Source organism: Dendropsophus ebraccatus, chromosome 9 (genome assembly GCF_027789765.1).
Source record: "Dendropsophus ebraccatus isolate aDenEbr1 chromosome 9, aDenEbr1.pat, whole genome shotgun sequence".
Taxonomy (NCBI): Eukaryota; Metazoa; Chordata; class Amphibia; order Anura; family Hylidae; genus Dendropsophus; species Dendropsophus ebraccatus.
The window spans coordinates 110,516,875-110,535,184 of record NC_091462.1 but is presented as its reverse complement, the minus strand read 5'-3'; the positions used below and the strand labels follow the sequence as shown (position 1 = coordinate 110,535,184).

The 18,310-nt window shown below is 51.1% G+C and overlaps 1 protein-coding gene across 1 annotated transcript; it reads left to right on the top strand.

Moving 5' to 3' along the window:
* Positions 1-1,385: 1,385 nt before the first annotated feature.
* ATXN2L (ataxin 2 like) lies at positions 1,386-16,583 on the top strand. Its single transcript, XM_069984374.1, has 23 exons — positions 1,386-1,725; positions 7,108-7,141; positions 7,671-7,727; positions 8,626-8,697; positions 8,783-8,933; positions 9,046-9,170; positions 9,269-9,360; positions 9,440-9,640; positions 9,750-9,925; positions 10,109-10,210; positions 10,297-10,464; positions 11,545-11,631; positions 12,042-12,106; positions 12,367-12,626; positions 12,793-12,862; positions 13,147-13,293; positions 13,408-13,477; positions 13,628-13,803; positions 14,419-14,548; positions 14,634-14,746; positions 14,993-15,202; positions 15,290-15,488; positions 15,999-16,583. The coding sequence occupies exons 1-23, from the start codon at positions 1,571-1,573 to the stop codon at positions 16,046-16,048; spliced, it is 2,910 nt and encodes a 969-aa protein (XP_069840475.1). The 5' UTR covers positions 1,386-1,570; the 3' UTR covers positions 16,049-16,583.
* Positions 16,584-18,310: the final 1,727 nt, after the last annotated feature.

Sequence of the window (18,310 nt, the reverse complement as noted above, 5' to 3'; positions counted from 1 at the left end):
CCTCTTCTCCTCACATCACACCATGGTGTCCCCCCAGTCTCTTCTCCTCACGTCACACCTTTGTATCCCCCCAGTCTCTTCTCCTCACATCACACCCTGGTATCCCCCCAGTCTCTTCTCCTCACATCCCACCTTTGTATCCCCCCAGTCTCTTCTCCTCACGTCACACCTTTGTATCCCCCCAGTCTCTTCTCCTCACATCACACCTTTGTATCCCCCCAGTCTCTTCTCCTCACATCACACGTTTGTATCCCCCCAGTCTCTTCTCCTCACATCACACCCTGGTGTCCCCCCAGTCTCTTCTCCTCACATCACACCCTGGTGTCCCCCCAGTCTCCTCTCCTCACATCACACCCTGGTGTCCCCCCAGTCTCTTCTCCTCACATCACACCCTGGTATCCCCCCAGTCTCTTCTCCTCACATCCCACCTTTGTATCCCCCCAGTCTCTTTTCCTCACATCACACGTTTGTATCCCCCCAGTCTCTTCTCCTCACATCCCACCTTTGTATCCCCCCAGTCTCTTCTCCTCACATCACACGTTTGTATCCCCCCAGTCTCTTCTCCTCACATCACACCCTGGTGTCCCCCCAGTCTCTTCTCCTCACATCACACCTTTGTATCCCCCCAGTCTCTTCTCCTCACATCACACCTTTGTATCCCCCCAGTCTCTTCTCCTCACATCACACCGTGGTGTCCCCCAACCTCTTCTCCTCACATCACACCCTGGTGTCCCCTCACACCCTGACATTTCCCGCCTTCATGCCCTAGTGTCCCCCTGCTGTAAAATAACATATGAGGAACTATAATTCCTATCATGCCAAAAGTGTCCGCCGTGCAGGCATGTTGGGGACTGTAGTTCTGCCATAGCAGAAGGGCCTTAAGGTTTCCTGTTAATAACCACTAAACTCTACAAATATATCACCTGCTAGTGACGTCACTAGCCAAAATATGACGAGAGAACTCAGCCGCCATCACAATGTGGCTTATTTCAGCCTATGTCTCTAGGAGGAGCCGTGACGTGCCCGTGGTCACGTCCCACAGCTCGGAGGGACACTCCGCAGCCCGGCACCACCTCAATATTTGGTTTCGTGACGTCAAATTAGCGCAGGATGCCGCCATTTTGAAAACCCGCCCTCTCCCCTTCTTTCTGTGAGAACAGCCAGGTAGGCAGCTGTAGCCACGCCCTCATGTACAGACGACCGATGCTATTGGTCGCTTTTCCTTGCGCTCGTCCCCTTTCCCCTCGTCTGATTGGTCCGCCTCCTCGGCCCAGGCCCCGCCCCTCCTCTCCTTGCCGCGCGTTGATGAAGGCGCTCTATGCCGTTGGCGAGGAAGGGTCAGCTGCCGCCCAGCTGATTGGCTGCCCTTGGCCCCGCCTCCGTCAGTCGTGCTGCTCCTATTGGCTGCCGGGGGTGGCTCTCCTGTCCACGCACAGTGGTCTCTCGGCGGCGGCGGTTGGAGCGAGTGTGAGGCGCGCCTCCGTTCTCCCGGTAGCCCCTCCTCCTCCTCCCGCTCGGTGTCTTATTCCCGGCAGTGACGGAGATCTCTCATTCTTCATCCTGCTGGAATATGCTGAAGCAGCAGTCCTCTCAGGCCAACCGCAAACCTGCCACCACAGCAGCGGCTATGGCTGTCTCCACGCCAGGAAGCGGCTCTCCTGGGAGCCCCAACGGCAACCTCCCCCCGGCCGGGAGCCGGAGCCAGGAGAGAACGGGAGCGGGCAGGTGAGCTGAGGGCAGCGGGGGAGGGGACCGGGGAGAACAGAACGCTATGTACCGGTAACGGAAAGGTTGCGGGTGATCGACGTGCGGACTGGCCAATGGTGCGGGAGAGGGGCGTGGTCTTGGCGCCCGGCATCACGTGGTCTGCTCCGCGGACTAGAGTTCAGTGTTTCTCCGTTACCGGCTGTGCGCATGCTCCGTAATCGCTCGGGCCTCGTACGTGACATCTCGGTGTCCGCCATGTGTGCTGCCCCGGGCCTATCCGACCCCCACACCGTGCAGACCGGGCTCACAGCGGTGACCTTCCCGTGCCCTCCCTATAGCGCTGATGACCCTATGGGGCCCCTGCGGCCTGCAGCAGCCTGGATCCTGGCCCTGTGGGGCCCCTGTAGTATCACATCCGGGATCCTGGCCCTGTGGGGCCCCTGTAGTATCACAGATCCGGGATCCTGGCCCTGTGGGGCCCCTGTAGTATCACAGATCCGGGATCCTGGCCCTGTGGGGCCCCTGTAGTATCACAGATCCGGGATCCTGGCCCTGTGGGGCCCCTGTAGTATCACAGATCCGGGATCCTGGCCCTGTGGGGCCCCTGTAGTATCACAGATCCGGGATCCTGGCCCTGTGGGGCCCCTGTAGTATTAGTGACCCGGGATGCTGGCCCTGTGGGGCCCCTGTAGTATCAGAAATCCTGGCCCTGTGGGGCCCCTGTAGTATCAATGACCCGGGATCCTGGCCCTGTGGGGCCCCTGTACTATCAATGTCCTGGGATCCTGGCCCTGTGGGGCCCCTGTAGTATCAATGACCCGGGATCCTTGCCCTGTGGGGCCCCTGTAGTATCAATGACCCGGGATCCTTGCCCTGTGGGGCCCCTGTAGTATCAATGACCCGGGATCCTTGCCCTGTGGGGCCCCTGTAGTATCAATGACCCGGGATCCTGGCCCTGTGGGGCTCCTGTAGTATCAATGACCCGGGATCCTGGCCCTGTGGGGCCCCTGTAGTATCAATGACCCGGGATCCTGGCCCTGTGGGGCCCCTGTAGTATCAATGACCCGGGATCCTTGCCCTGTGGGGCCCCTGTAGTATCAGTGACCCGGGATCCTGGCCCTGTGGGGCCCCTGTAGTATCAATGACCCGGGATCCTGGCCCTGTGGAGCACCTGTAGTGTCTGTGATTCGGGATCCTGGCCCTGTGGAGCACCTGTAGTATCAGTGATTCGGGTTCCTGGCCCTGTGGGGCACCTGTAGTGTCTGTGATTCGGGATCCTGGCCCTGTGGGGCCCCTGTAGTATCAGTGATTCGGGATCCTAGTCTTGTAGTGATCCTAGTCTTTTAGTGGGGTCCCTGTAGTATCAATGACCTGGGATCCTGGCCATGTGGGTCCCCTGTAGTATCCGGGATCCTGGCCATGTGGAGCCCCTGTAGTATCAGAGATCCGGGATCCTGGCCCTGTGGAGCCCCTGTAGTATCAGAGATCCGGGATCCTGGCCCTGTGGAGCCCCTGTAGTATCAGAGATCCGGGATCCTGGCCCTGTGGAGCCCCTGTAGTATCAGAGATCCGGGATCCTGGCCCTGTGGAGCCCCTGTAGTATCAAGGATCCTATTCTTGTAGTGGGGCCCCCTAGTGTCTCTGCCCTGGGCTCCTGGTCCTGTGGGGCCCCTGTAGTATCATTGATCTGGGCTCCTGGTCCTGTGGGGCCCCTGTAGTATCCTGGATCCTAGTCTTGTAGTGGGACAGGTCACCTGTCTATAGCAACCTGTTCCCAAGTATAAGAGATCTCTGCTCTGCAGGAGGGTGGATGGTCCTGTCATAGTAGCATATAAAGTTTTGTGTAACGTCCTTTGGCCGTGTTCATGTGTTCCATGTACGGTAGATGAGCTCCGCACCTCCTGGTATAGGTACTGGGAGCTCTGCATCACTTTGTCTTTGCAGCGCTGTACTCACTCGTGGTGCCATCAGCACAGTATCATGTAGACTTAAAGAGGATGTACCACCAGGTACATCCTCTTTAACCTGAACCCACTGATCGAACGGCGCCGGCACGGGGAAGCCGATGCCGCGGTCCGTTTTTTGGACCGAGGCCCGTTTCCTGTGCACGGCGCCGTTCTATGCACCGGAACTGGCCGGTGCTCAAGCACTGGAGGTATGCCGGGCCGCCCCCAGTTGGAGGGAATTCCCTCCCCTGTATGACGCAGCTCCAGTCATTGTAAGGGAGCTACGTCATACAGGGGAGGGAATTCCCTCGCACTGGGGGCGGCCCGGCATACCTCCAGTGCTTGAGCACCAGCCGCTTCCGCGTGCACAGGAACCGGGCCTTGGTCTGAAAAACGGACCGCGGCATCGGCTTCCCCGTGCCGGCGCCATTCGATCAGTGGGTTCAGGTTAAAGAGGATGTTCCTGGTGGTACATCCTCTTTAAAGTGATACAGAGCTACACGATGCCAGGAGGTCAGAACGTGTCATAGTGTAGCATCACATTAGTTTCAGGATCTCTGCTTGATGTCGGTGAATGGAGTTGTTGGTGGTTTAGTGTAGAGACTATGGGGGTGTATAATATAGGCTGCTCTGCTGTATACAGCCTGGGCCCCCTGCACTCATACACTGTTAGGGTGGGTTCACACTGGAATACGCTCAGAGACTTCTAGCGGATTCCGCCGCGTGGCCTTGAAGAACTTTTAGGAGGTGTGCGTATATGGCTGTTATGTATCCCCTGCTATCCGTACAGGTCAGGAGGTATGTCCCTCCTCTGTACACGCTCACCTCCGGGGAGGCCTCATGGCGGAATCCACTTGAATTCCATACCCTACCAGAACAGGGGAGCCCTCAGCTGTGAGAGTTGTTACAGGGGTACTGGTGGGAGTGTGTGGTGTTCTTGCTGGTTCTGCTGCCATCCCCCAGTGAGTTCTGCGTACACAGACGCTCGCAGGACGGTTGGCACAGGTTTGTTTTATTCTAGTTGATCTAGTTGATACTGTGGCTTCTTGCGTTAATAGTAATGGAGGAGTCATTGGTGCACTGGAGGCAGAGCAGCTCGGGTGCTGATTCACTTTAAAGGGGTTGTCCAGGATACAATGATATTTGGCTGCTCTACCAGGAGATGTCAGTGATGTATACTTACCTGTCCTGCTCTACTGCTGGGTACCAGGCTGCCCCTCTCCACAATTAAAAAGCATCCAGGGAAGTGCCGCCCCCTCTAGAAATGTATAAAGTATATGCTGGTCTTTAATTTAAGGAGGGAGCTGCACCTTACCGGAGAGTTGGGCGACCTCGGACCCCGCAGTGAAGCAGGACAGGTAAGTATACCTCCCCAGCAGCATAGCTAAATGTTTTATCCCAGACAACCCCTTTAAGTCGGGTCTGGATTTTAGCCTTTTTGAAGGATGTGACTGACACCGATCAGAGGTCCCGGCTCACGTAGTGTATTATAGGATTTACCCCACAGGAAGTCGCTTGTAATGTATTGTCTGGGTGCAGCCTGCAGTGCAAAGCATGGAGGACTTCATTCTCTACAGGCTGTACTAGCTCTCCAGCTGCTGTACCACAACAACTCCCATCATGCCCTCCTCGCACTGCCTTATGTGGATGAGATGTTGTGCAGTATGGAACATAGGTCCTACACGCCTCTGGTGACCCCCCACACACCCAGTCCCACCTGTACACCAGGGCTCAGGAGGAGCGAGTATACGGCTGCTATACTCAGCAGGTTGCTATGTTATATATCCCCCGCTGTCTAAGGGTCCTATTCCACGGGCCGAGGAGGGCCCGATCAACGATGTAAGCGAGCGGCGATCTGCTTACTGGGCCTATTCCACGGCCCGATCGTTGAGCGAGGGCTGCAGGGACATCGTTACCAATGTCCTTGCAGCATCATATATTACCTGTCTATGCTTCTTCTCTGCTCTGTCTTCATCCCCGGGTCCCGCGCGCTCTATCTTCTTAATGGCCGGTCAGCTGACTGGCCACACTCAGCCAATCACAGGTCGCGGCGGTCCCGGCCTGTGATTGGCTGAGCACTCTGTCAGCTGCCCGGCCATTCTGAAGATAGAGCGCGCGGGACCCGGGGAGGAAGACTGCACGGAGAAGCCTGGACAGGTAATGTATGATGATGCTGCTGCTTGTCAAATCGTCGGTCACCGCTATTCAACCGTAGCCATGCGCAGTGGGGGAACTATGATTTTAGGTCTGGCCCTAAATGAACGATCAGCCGATGACACGATCATCGGCTGATCGTTCTCTCTATTTCACCGAACAATAATCGGCCAAATGGGGCCGATCCGGCCGATTATCATTACTGTGGAATAGGGCCCTAACTTTCCTTAAAGTTGTTGTTTTGTGTTTCTCTCCCATAGTAAGGGTGGTTGGGGCGGTGGGGGGTGAGGGTTAAAAGGAACAGTGATTTGATGGAACTGTTTGTGAACGTGTTCTACTTTTTTGTAATTTTATTTATTTTTTTTTAATAGGAAAAACATTTTTATAATAAAAATTTATCCCCCACTGTCCATACAGGTCAGGAGGTGTGAGTATATGGCTGCTGTACCCAGCAGACTGCTATGTTATGTATGGATAGTGGGGGGGGGGGGGGGGGAGATACAGGTCAGGAGGTGTGAGTATATGGCTGTTATGTATCCCCTGTTATCTGTACAGGTGAGGCGGTATGTCCCTCCTCTGTACCCGCTCACCTCTGGGGCCGCTGTGTCTGCCGTGAAGCATTTGCACCTGTATGGCTTTGGACAATGGTGCGGACCCCCCACAGGTCAGGGTCAGGCCACTATAGACACCAGGATCCCTCTGTATTGTCTGTCTCCCCAGGGGGCAATCAGACACAATCATAAGCTGTGTGCCTAAATGATACCAAGAGATGCACTGACTCTGTGTGTGTGTGTGTGTATATATATATATATATATATATATATATATATATATATATAAATAAAAATTTAAAATTTTTATAAAATTGTAGCCATGGATCTGCACTGATCCTTTATATATACTGCTGTATCCATAGAGAAAGTGATGCATCAGGGTCTGTGCTGCCCTATCCATAATCCATCCAAAAAGCGATGCAGCAGCAGATCTGTCAGCCGCCGCTCATCCCCCGGAGAGTCCTCAGCCATACACATAGCTGTACCAGTATTGCTGTACATTACCCTCCGCTCCCCTCCCCCAGTGAGAATCTGTAGCTTAACCTCTTCTCTCCTGGGCAGAGTGCTCACAGTCCATACAGGGGTTGCAGTGTGGGCCATGCTCTGTTGCTGGGGTATCCATCCTGGTGCTGGCAGGGCATGCTGGGAGTTGTAGTCTTGCCCCAGGTTGGGGACCAGTGTACACTTGTATATGTCACATAACCCTGTCCTGTTATACCATTACTGACCAGTCTTCTCTCTTGCAGGGGTCGCAGCATAGTGAAAGGTCTGCAGCCTCCGGTAAGTCATGCTTCTCTCTACCCCATGATCCTTCTTCCCACATATAGAGCCTATTCTCACACGGCTGACCAGTTGCAGAGACTTCTAATGCTATTGGAAAGCATTGTTATTTTTGATGCTATTGCACTATAAATCAGGGACAAGGAACCTTAAACCCTACAGCTGTTGCTAAACTACAATTCCCATCATGCCCTGACAGCGGAAGCTTCAGTCATCCAGCCATGGTGGAAATTGTAGTTTTGCAGCAGCTGGAGGGTGGCAGCTTCTCCGTCCTTGTTATAAAGCCTTATATTCCCCGATTGGGTTGGATCTGCTTCTGGACTCTGTTGTTTCTGAGCCATGTCTTAGCTGCAGTTATTCTAGGCACTCACATCAGTGTTCATACTTACACACACGACGCCACCGTGCTGTCCAGGTGACATTGATGTGACAGTAGTGCAGCCTCAGGCTATTGGGCCCTGTTGGTGCCTTCACGTGGCTCCTTCCTGACTATATGACTGATCTGTGTCTCTTGTCTCTCTCTCTTTAGGTCTTTGAAGGCATATATAATAATTCTAGGATGCTGCATTTTTTAACTGCTGTAGTGGTAAGTAACTGGGTATTTAGGGGGGTGGGGGGGGGACTGTAGTCGGCAATGAGAGCACCTCCGCTCTGTCTGTAACTGCTGGGTCCTGGAGATAACTTACTATGTATGCGCCTTTTAGAAGATGACCCCTGTCCTAGTAGGTGATATGGATGTCACAGAGGCTGTTCCCTACTCTGTACTATGTCCCATCTGATGGCTAGCCTTTGTGTAGCAGGGCACGTGATCTGTATACTACCTGAAGATATGGATAGTATAGGTATCTCCCCACTGGGAGGCACCTCATTGGCAATAGGCTTTCCTCCCCTGGAGGGATATCTGGCTATTTCCGTGTTTTGGGACTCGTAACTGAGGCTCCACAGACCCTTCTTTTGCATATTTAAATGTATAGGGGGCAATGCATCAGTGGAGACTCTTCAGTGAGTACTCCACTTGATTTTTTTTTTTTTTTTTTTTTTTTTTTGTCGCTGGTCTCCCTGAGCTCAGGGATTTTTAATATGGATAGTATAGGGCCTATTATATTCTATGAAGCAGTGCACATGACTGTGGCTTCCATGGTCTGTATACAGTCTGCAGGTATGGATAGCACAGGCCCCATTGTATCCTATGAACCAGTACTTCATGGGCTGTGCATTTGCCCCAGAGCCTGGGCCACCCCTTATGTTATTATTTGGTGCACATTTTGGTCCGAGCTCCTCTGGTTTGTGTTGTGCTCACAGTCCATGACTGCTGGCAGCCCACAGGGTGACTCGTGAGGCCCGTCCACGCCTACAGGTTGACACACGTGGGGCCTTCCACAGGTCTGTGGTTTTTCCAGTCTTGCACAGGAGCCTATGTGAGTTCTCTGGAAAGTGACTCGCCAGCATCTGGTCGACAACCAATGTACCTTTTCTTCTGTCAGGGCTCTACGTGTGATGTAAAGGTGAAAAGTGGGACCACGTACCAAGGAGTCTTTAAAACTTTGAGCTCTAAGGTGAGAGGCAGTGATGGCTCCGGTCACGTTATCTGTCAGCGAGCCGCTCTGTCGTGTAATTTACACGCTTGTTCTGTGCTTGCAGTTTGAGCTGGCCGTGGATGCTGTACACAAGAAGACCGGTGATCAGGCCTCAGGCCCTAAACGTGAGGACATCGTGGACACCATGATCTTCAAGCACTCGGACGTGGCGCTTGTCCACTTCCATAATGTAGATTTCAGCTACGCTACAAAAGGTAGGAAGACACCTCCAGCTCTGTGTGTGTGTGGGTCCTAGTGATGTCATAGCTGGAAGGATAGACGCTGTGTAGTGGACATGCCTTACATGGTTTTCTGGATCATTTGCAGATAAGTTCACGGATTCTGCCATCGCTATGAACTCCAAGGTGAACGGAGAACACAAGGAGAAGGTCCTGATGCGCTGGGATGGAGGGGAGAGTAACAGCGACGACTACGACCTGGAGTCTGACATGGTAAGTGCTGTGAGGTGGAGATCAGATTGAGTATTACGGGGTCTTCTGCACTACAAAGCGTTTCAGGAGCAGGAGTTTACATTTTAACTCATTTGCAGTCTAATGGCTGGGATCCCAACGATATGTTCAAGTTCAATGAAGATAACTATGGAGTGAAGACGACCTACGACAGCAGCCTATCCTCATACACGTGAGTCACTCTTCCAGGACGGGGATACATAATCATCACTGTCATACCTTGTGTACTACCCTCATTCTCCATCTCACAGGGTCCCTCTAGAGAAGGATAACTCTGAGGAGTTCAGGCAGCGGGAAGCACGAGCCGCCCAGCTAGCCCGGGAGATCGAGTCCAGTCCTCAGTATCGAGCGCGGATAGCCATAGAGAACGACGAATGCCGGACAGAGGAGGATAAGCACAGTGCCGTGCAGAGGCCCAGCTCTGATAGAGACAGCCCCAGCCTCGGCTCCAGGTGAGTGATATCCAGTATAGACACTCTAGGGGAGGGTGAAGGCCATGTTTTCCCTCTTTATGGACACACCAATGATGACAGGTTTATAAGTGCTGTGTTTTTCTTGCAGAGATGGAAAATACAATCCTCTTCCACAGAGGGTCCGGGATGGATCCAGAGGAGCCCTGAGAACAAACTCCTCCAGAGGCGGCAGGTCTGGGATGGGAATTACCTCACGTACGACCCCTCAACATTATCCTGAAACTAGTTCTAGCCCAGTCTCTGAGCAGCGGGGTATCAATGGAGGTAAGACAGGTGACAGATCCGGTAATGGTGTTTTACCTGTGGTTGTGTCTGGTTTTGATGTTCCAGTAATGGCGGGTTACCTGTGGTTGTGTCTGGTTTTGATGATCCAGTAATGGCGGGTTACCTGTGGTTGTCTGGTTCTGGCATTTCAGTAATGGTGGAATCGTCTGTTCTCTTATCTAGGACCTTCCAGGATGTCCCCCAAATCCCAGCGCCACATCCGCTCTACCAAACCTCTGTCCTCTCCGTCCAGCCGTCCTATAGAAGTCTCCACTTCCCCATCAGGTGACTCCTCATTCTTTGCAGAGTTTTTAGTGTCTTCTATTGCTCCGAATCTTATTACTGAATGACTTGTTTCCTTTTGTCCGCAGCCTCCTCCCGCGTCTACACCCCCCTGTCACCAAAGTCTGCCTCATCTGCTAGTTCTCTGGACTCCTCTTCTCAGTCCTCAACTCCAGATCCCCGACCGGTGGCGGAGAGCAGCATCTCCGCTAAACCCGCGTCTCCTAAGAATGTCACTCCCAGCTTAATGGGGGAAGGTGAGGAAACTGCGGTGGCGGCAGCCTGTGACCTGCAGGCGTCTCCTCTATTACACGGCAGCAGGGGGAAATGATATGGCAACCAGTGTGTAGTCTCCATCTGTCCTGGTATCCCTCTACGATGAGGGGTACAGGGTCACAGATGCTTTATAATGTGTTCACATGATGTATGTGTTTTTATACTGTGGGGATGGTTCAGGGGTTACCTTATATTGTGATTCTTATTACGCTTTAATCTATGAATTATATTACACTTTTTTACATGTTGATTATAAACGAATAAAAGTTAAGATGATGTCTATGTTCATATCCCTGAGCTTGTGCCGTGGGAATATTATAGGTGGGGGGAATTATCCAGCTTTCAGAGTCTGACTCCGGACATCCCCACCATCCCCACCAATCAGCTGCTTTAAAGGGACTGTGTTGCTCCGCTCACTTTAGTAGAACGCTTAAAGGGGTTTTCCAGGCTTAGGAAAATGGTGCCTCTCCTGTCCTCAGTTTGGATGTGGGGGTTTTGCAGCTCACACACAACCCGAGGACACGGGTGGCGCTGTTTTTGCAAGAAAGCTGCATTTTCTAAGCCTGGATAATCCCTTTAAGTACCTTGTGCTTCCGCTTATAAAAAGTGATAAGGGTTTGTGTGCCAGTAAACACTGAGGAGGCCACTGCCCTTGCCCGAGGTCCCTACAGACAGCTGGGATGTTGGGAGTCAGATCCCCTCCAATCTAATATTGACGGCCTTTCCTGAGGTTTTTACAAAGCTGGATAACTCCCTCCTTTCTTTTTTTTTTAATGGTGTTGTGGCAGAGCGCCACCCCTGTCCATAGGTTGTGTCTGGCATTACAGTTCGGACCCACTCATACAATGTAATACCAGGTACAAGCCATAGGCTGGAGTGACGCCCCTAGACATAGGTCTGCTTTGCTTTTAAGTCTCTTGGGAAATCTGGTGTTGTCCGGGGGCGGGCTCCGCCAGGTTGATATATTAAAATTTTTTTTTGTCGGTTAGCAGTGTTAAAGATAGAATTTTTATCATGGATTTTTATTTTGTCTTAATTTATTTTCTTTTATGGTTTTTCAGGCAAAGATCCTCAAGCACCTGTGAAAGAGCCAAGCCGGACAGTGGAGCAGAGCTCCCTGTGTGAGGTGGCCAAGGCACCATGTAAAGGTTAGTGTCCTCTTTGTCTGCATGGTATAGACCTCCTCAGGTAGTCTCCCTATGCTGTCTCTGTGGTGTATGACCCTCTGTCTCCCTGTGCTGTCTCTGTGGTGTATGACCCTCTGTCTCCCTGTGCTGTCTCTGTGGTGTATGACCCTCTGTCTCCCTGTGCTGTCTCTGTGGTGTATGACCCTCTGTCTCCCTGTGCTGTCTCTGTGGTGTATGACCCTCTGTCTCCCTGTGCTGTCTCTGTGGTGTATGACCCTCTGTCTCCCTAGGCTGTCTCTGTGGTGTATGACCCTCTGTCTCCCTGTGCTGTCTCTGTGGTGTATGACCCTCTGTCTCCCTATGCTGTCTCTGTGGTGTATAGACCATCCAGCCCCCCGTGTCCTGACACTCACTGATCTGTCTCCTCACAGTGCTGCAGACTGAGCAGAAGAGGAATCAGCTGGATGAACTGCGCAAATTTGGAGCTGAATTTCGGGTGAGTTCTTGCTGGGAGGTGGAGCAGTAATTCTGGGAATATCTAGCGGCCTCATGACCCTTTTTTCTGCCAGGGTTGGCTTGTCCAATGTTTTTGGCATCAGTGTTAACACTCCAGTATGACTGCAAAGTGGACACTCCCTCTAAACTGAGTGAAGCTTTTAGATCTTTGCTCACACTGCAGTTCTGGTCCAGGCTGGTGACTACATTGTAAATTCTGGCTTTTCCTCTGACCTCCCTATCCTCTCTCCCCCTCTTCAGCTTCAGCCGAGTCCGTGTCCAGACGGCCCAATAGAATCTTTCCCATCGAGGCAGAGAGAACAAATAGAGACTAAGATGACTCCACCGGATCCCGTTCACTCTGAGCTCCCTGAATCGCGGGAACTGGTGCCGAAAATTCCTGAGCCGATTGAAGAGACCAAGGAGGAGCGTGTATGTGAGAGCAATGAGCGCCCGGAGGAGGCGGTCAGTCCTGCCAGCAAGACTGAGCCGGAGGAGAAGGAGGAGCAAGTGGTGTGCGAGTAAGTGTCATACTACAGGGGGCAAGGAGCGGCTACCACTATAGTATGGGAGGTTTATAGAACTCCTCCTGTCTGTATGGGTCCGCTCGCATAACCTGACATACTGGAGGGGCTTCTCTGGGGATCAGGGCTGACTCTTATTCTTAACACTTTCTTTCGTCATCAGCCAAGTAAAGAAATCCACTCTGAATCCGAATGCTAAGGAGTTTAATCCTGCCAAGTCCCTGCTGGCGGTGGTGAGTGCATATCTGATCCTCCTCATAAGGAATTGGGGCATGCTGGGAGTTGTAGTTTTGTACCTTCTGGAAAGCCACTGTTTGGGGAACATTGCTTAACAGTCTAAAGAGGAGTATGATGCGTATCCCCCGACCACTCTCGTAGACCGGTATAAGCTCATAGTGTATTGAAGATTCTTTACGTTTTAGTCTAGAAAGATATCATTTATATATTTTTAAACAAACATTATTAGTTTTAGGAAAGTATGACCCCCATGTAAAGTTGGCTCATGTATTTCTTTCAGAACAAAGCGACTAGCACGCCTACATCCCCCGGTCCAAGAAACCATTCCTCCGCTACCACCATCCCGATGCTGACAGCCGGCCAGAGCGGCGTCTACAGCCCGTACATCTCCTACCTCCCCCCTCTTCACATGAGCCCGGCAGTGCAGGTGAGCTCACACCAGGGGGCGCCTCCTACATCTTCAGAGCCCTGTACACACTGGGTCGGTGTGGACTCTGCAGGAGTCTGGTGTATCCCTACCCTCTTCTCTGCTCCATTTCAGGCTCCTCAGATGTATCCATACCCCGTATCCAACTCTGTCCCCGGCCAGCAAGGCAAATATAGAACTAAAGGTAAGGGGTCGCTGTCTGCATCACAGAAATAATCTGTTCATTCTGTACTGTGCTGGTGCATTGTGGGTAAATGCACATCATGTTGGTCTGTGGCATCACCTGACACATAACATCTTCCTCTACATGACTTTTCCCATTTCCTTCTTACAGGTCCCCCACAGCGATCCGACCAGCCCAACTCCGCACCCCCCATGATGCAGGCAGCGGCCGCCGCCGGTCCTCCCCTCGTGGCTGCCACTCCTTATCCTTCCTACATCTCCTATAGCCCCCAGCAGTTCCCTGGACAGCCGACTATGATGCAGCCCATGGCTCATTACCCTTCACAGGTAGGTGGGACCACGGTGTGGAAGACAAAGTGGAGAAGACTATAGATTGTATATGAATGTGCATTGTGGTAGACCATAGACAGAATAACTGTATATAACATGGTGGTACAGGTACATCACAGTATCTAATCTGATAGTACATAAGAGAATAGTTGGTATACTATGCTGTGTATATAATGTGCCCTGTGCCATTGCTTCTCAAACTTTCTACTGGAGCCTCATCCAACAGACAAAATGATTGCTGGGCCTCACCAGACTGACCAAGAGGATGCAGGGGCCTCACCATCTCTAGTAGAAGTCCATGCAAATGTAAAACCTATCGCTCAGTCGGGGTATCAAACTGTCTCCTAATCTCTAAGTACAAAATGAGTCAATAATGCTCCTAAAGCAGAGATTGTTGGAGTCAGGGAAAGGATTGTGCAGATCATAGTCACTTCTGTGAGAACTGCCTCCCCAGCAGCTAGGGGGCGCCTCACAGTTTGAGAAGCACTGCACTATGCTATACTGTGATGAAGTATATTATGAAATAGACATAAGTATATTGCGTCATAAACCCTATATAACCCCATTCTTCAGCCCTATGTGTCTTATTCACATGACTTCTTGGTCTTGCAGCCGGTATTCGCCCAGATGCTGCAGAGTAATCCTCGCATGATTGCGTCCGGAAGCCATCCCCAAGCCTTAGTATCTTCCTCCAACCCTCAGTACCAACCCACCGAGCAGCCTACGCCCCAGACTCTATATGGTGAGTGCCCACACCCTGACGTGCTTCTATAAACTGATAATATACAGAAAATGTATCCTGTTTAAAACCCATGTTGTCATTTCAGCAACTGTCCACCAGTCGTACTCCCATCATGCACCTCAGCTGCACCCACAGCCTGCCAGCACCCCCACCCAGAGCCAGCAGCAGTCTCAGCATGCCAACCCCAGCCCTGTGCAGGTGAGGCCTCAGGTTTTTATTATAATGGGTACAGATGGCACCAGTGTTCTGGGTTACGATTACATGGGGAATCTGCAGCGTTTCAGCTTTTGTAAAACTACAATTCCCATAACGTCTGGCCAGCTAAGGCTTTGGTGTTCCGGGCATGATGTAGTTTTGCAAGAGCTGGAGGACTGCCGCTTCCCCAGCCCTGACTTGATCCTGTACATGTACCCATCCTGTATCTGACATTGTTCCCTTCTCTAGCACCAGGGTGGACAACCTCCGCATCTAGGCAGCGCTCAGCCCCAGCAGAACCTGTACCACACAGCAGCCTTGACGGCGACGCCACCCTCTCTGACTCCTGGACCCACCGCACAGTCCCCACAGAGCAGCTACCCACAACAGGCAGTGTATGCAATCCATGCCCACCAGCAGCTGCAGCACGGCTATACTAATATGTCTCATGTGGCCCAGGTTGGTATCCTCACCACTCCTTACAGGACACTTCTCCAGTCCTTACATGAGTCCCTCAGAACTGAATGTTTTGTATTTGTTTCCCAGGCACATGTACAGACTGGTATAACTGGAGCACCACCTCCCCACCCCGGAGCCCCTCACCCACAACATCCCGGTGCCCCCCACCCTACACCAGTCATGCTCCTGCATCCCTCACAGACTCACGGCGGCCCCCCACAAGCAGCAGTTTCACAGACCGGTGTATCCACACCTTCTCCGTATACATATATACCACATCCCCAAGGTAAGTAAAGCTTCAGCATCGGGGCAGATAGACTGAATAGAATAATAAACAGAATAAACTCTTCCAGCGTCATCTTGTGTCTAGAAGTCTGTGTGGTTTAGAGTTATAATTAAGATTGCTCTATAATCACCATGGTAACAGACTACAAACAAACCCTGTGTAGTCTGATCCTGCACCCTGCGAAGAGTCCTTTTACTCAGATTTATTTGACAGATTTTTTTTTTTAAGCCAAACCCATGAACAGACTATAAACAGGGAACATGTCATAAATGAAAGATTGAGATTTCTCCTTTTCAAATCCATGCCTGGCTTTGGCTTCAAAAATCTGTCAGATTAATTTGTGTCAAAGGACCCTTAATCATAAGACATGACTACAGCATCAAACCACAGTGTAGTCTGTTACCATGGAAACACATAGGCTTTCATCGCTGCTAAATAAATTACAAAAATCTCTTGATACCATTGTTGGATTGTGTGACGTCATGAATTCCTGTATTCTTCTCGTTCCAGTTCAGTCTCATCCGTCCCAGCAGCTCCCATTTCATCCTCCCGGTAACTGAGCATCTTCCTGAACTGTGATTCCAACCTCCACGCAGTCATAACCCTATAGCCGCCAGCCCTGCCTCCGGCCGTCGCCCCCGTCCACGCTGTCCAGGACCCGGCTGAGGCAGAGCGCCGGGGGTCCAGGGCCCCGCACAGAGACTTCCTGAAGCGCTGGATGCAGCATTGTGGGGGTCTGCACCCTGAGTGCGGGGGGAGGATGGTGCAGCTGGAGGCAGCCTGTCCCCGCACGGCAAAGGTTTTAGTTTTTGGTTTAATAACGCAGCGGAGGGGGGAGGGGCGGCCCCTTCCTCTCATAGAGACTGGAAGAAAAAAAGCAAGATTTTATTTTTTATTTATAACCAAGAATCAGGCAAGTTTTCAAGACAGTCCTCTTCCATCTCCCGAACCCTTCTCCTTCATCTCCCCCATAACTTGAACGGAGTGATGGACTACTTTTACTTTTTATTGAATAAAATATTTAAAAAAATAAGAAAAAAACTTCCAAAAAAAACATAAAATACCAAAAACAAAAAAATAAAGTTTTAAACTAAACTTCTGCATCTTTTTGATTTGTGAAGAGTCCGGCAGCAACACCTGGATAATAGTCCACAGCGGCAGGTAAGGCTGCTGTCAGCTGACTGTCCGTTATACACGAGGCCTGGCCAAGCACTCCTGGACTTTCTATGGGGAGGGGGGGAAGCTGCAGCCGGACTGCTCTGGTGGGGGTGGGTTATCTACTACACGCTTCACACACCAATCCTAGGGTTAATAGAAATTAGGAAAACTATAGCTAAATTCTTCTAAAAACTGCTCGGCCCTTGTCCTCTGGCTGTGTGTGGTATCGAGGCTCAGCTGTACCGAAGAAAATGGAAGAGAGTTGTAATACCAGCAAGTTATGCTCCTTCATGGGGGAGGGGGGGAGGGGGCAGCATTTATCAAACATGGCACATATGCAGTGAGGGACCCCCCCCCCCCCTCGATGATCATACATCTATCACCTATGTGTTAGTAAGCTTACACCTGCAAAAAAAAAAACAAAACTTTTGCCTGAACTTGCATGCAGCATTTCAGTCATGACAATAGCCGCCATGTGAATTGTGAGATTCTAGAGAAGCTTTTCCCCTTCTAAATCTACTGTTAGAAGTAAATTACAAATCTATATAAATTTCTATTTAAAAAATCTCAAGTCTTCGAGTACCTATCAGCTGCTGTATGTCCTGCAGGAAGTACTGATAAGTACTGGATGACTGAAGAGTTAGTAGTATATTATAAATCTATATAACTTTCGGACGCGTTTATTTTGTCAAATTATCTGGAGTCCGCCTTTAATCTTACAAACTGTACATACATTGACCTGTGGTGCAGATTTAAGAGTCTTCCCGCTTAAGACGCCTACCTCATCCACTGTGTAGGGGTTGTCTGGTTTGGAGAATGGAGACCTGAGCCTCCTCTGTAAAGGAACAGGTTGTGCCCAGGCAGGGCTGCTCCATACGTTCTCTATGGTGGCAGGTAGTGAGGCACTCTTGTGGCTCTGCCCCCATAGACCATAGTGGTGACCTGCTGCCCCATTTTTAGATGCTGCTCGGGAGCCTAGGATTTCAGCAGTCTGACCCCCATCATATAACACACCTAGGGGGAGATTTATCACACATGGTGTAAAGTGAAACTGGCCCAGTTGCCCCCAGCAACCAATCAGATTCCACCTTTCATTTTCCAAAGAGTCTGAGGAGTGAGAGGTGGAATCTGATTGGTTGCTAGGGGCAACTGGGCCAGTTTCACTTTACACCATGTTTGATAAATCTCCCCCTAGTGTATAGAGGATAAGTGTGTACATTAGAACTCTGGTGGTTTACTTTTTCTGCCTAATTAACACACCGTATATAGTTATATAGCGCTGTAATGTATGTTAATGAGCTGTCTGGCCCTGGCAGGCACATCCCGGCACAGCCATACGGTTCTGATCTGCACTTAGGCTCTTTCCATGTACTGGAGTCAGGCCCAGTGTACTGTGCTGCACCCCCAAAAGATTTGCGTCTGGTTGCGGCACTGAGGGGATATTGAGGTGACCTGTAGACCAAGAAACCAGCACTGATGGGGGGGGGGGGGTAGAATAAACCACGCCGGTGCTCACCAGGTAGTATGTAAGTGTTATATTTGCTTAAATGGAAACTGATTTCTATTTAAAAAAAAAAAAAAAAAAAAAGATCTTCCTTGGTGCATTTGGCTGCATTAGGATCTGTATGTTACATGTCGTCATGTATTGTGAGGCCTTATAGTTG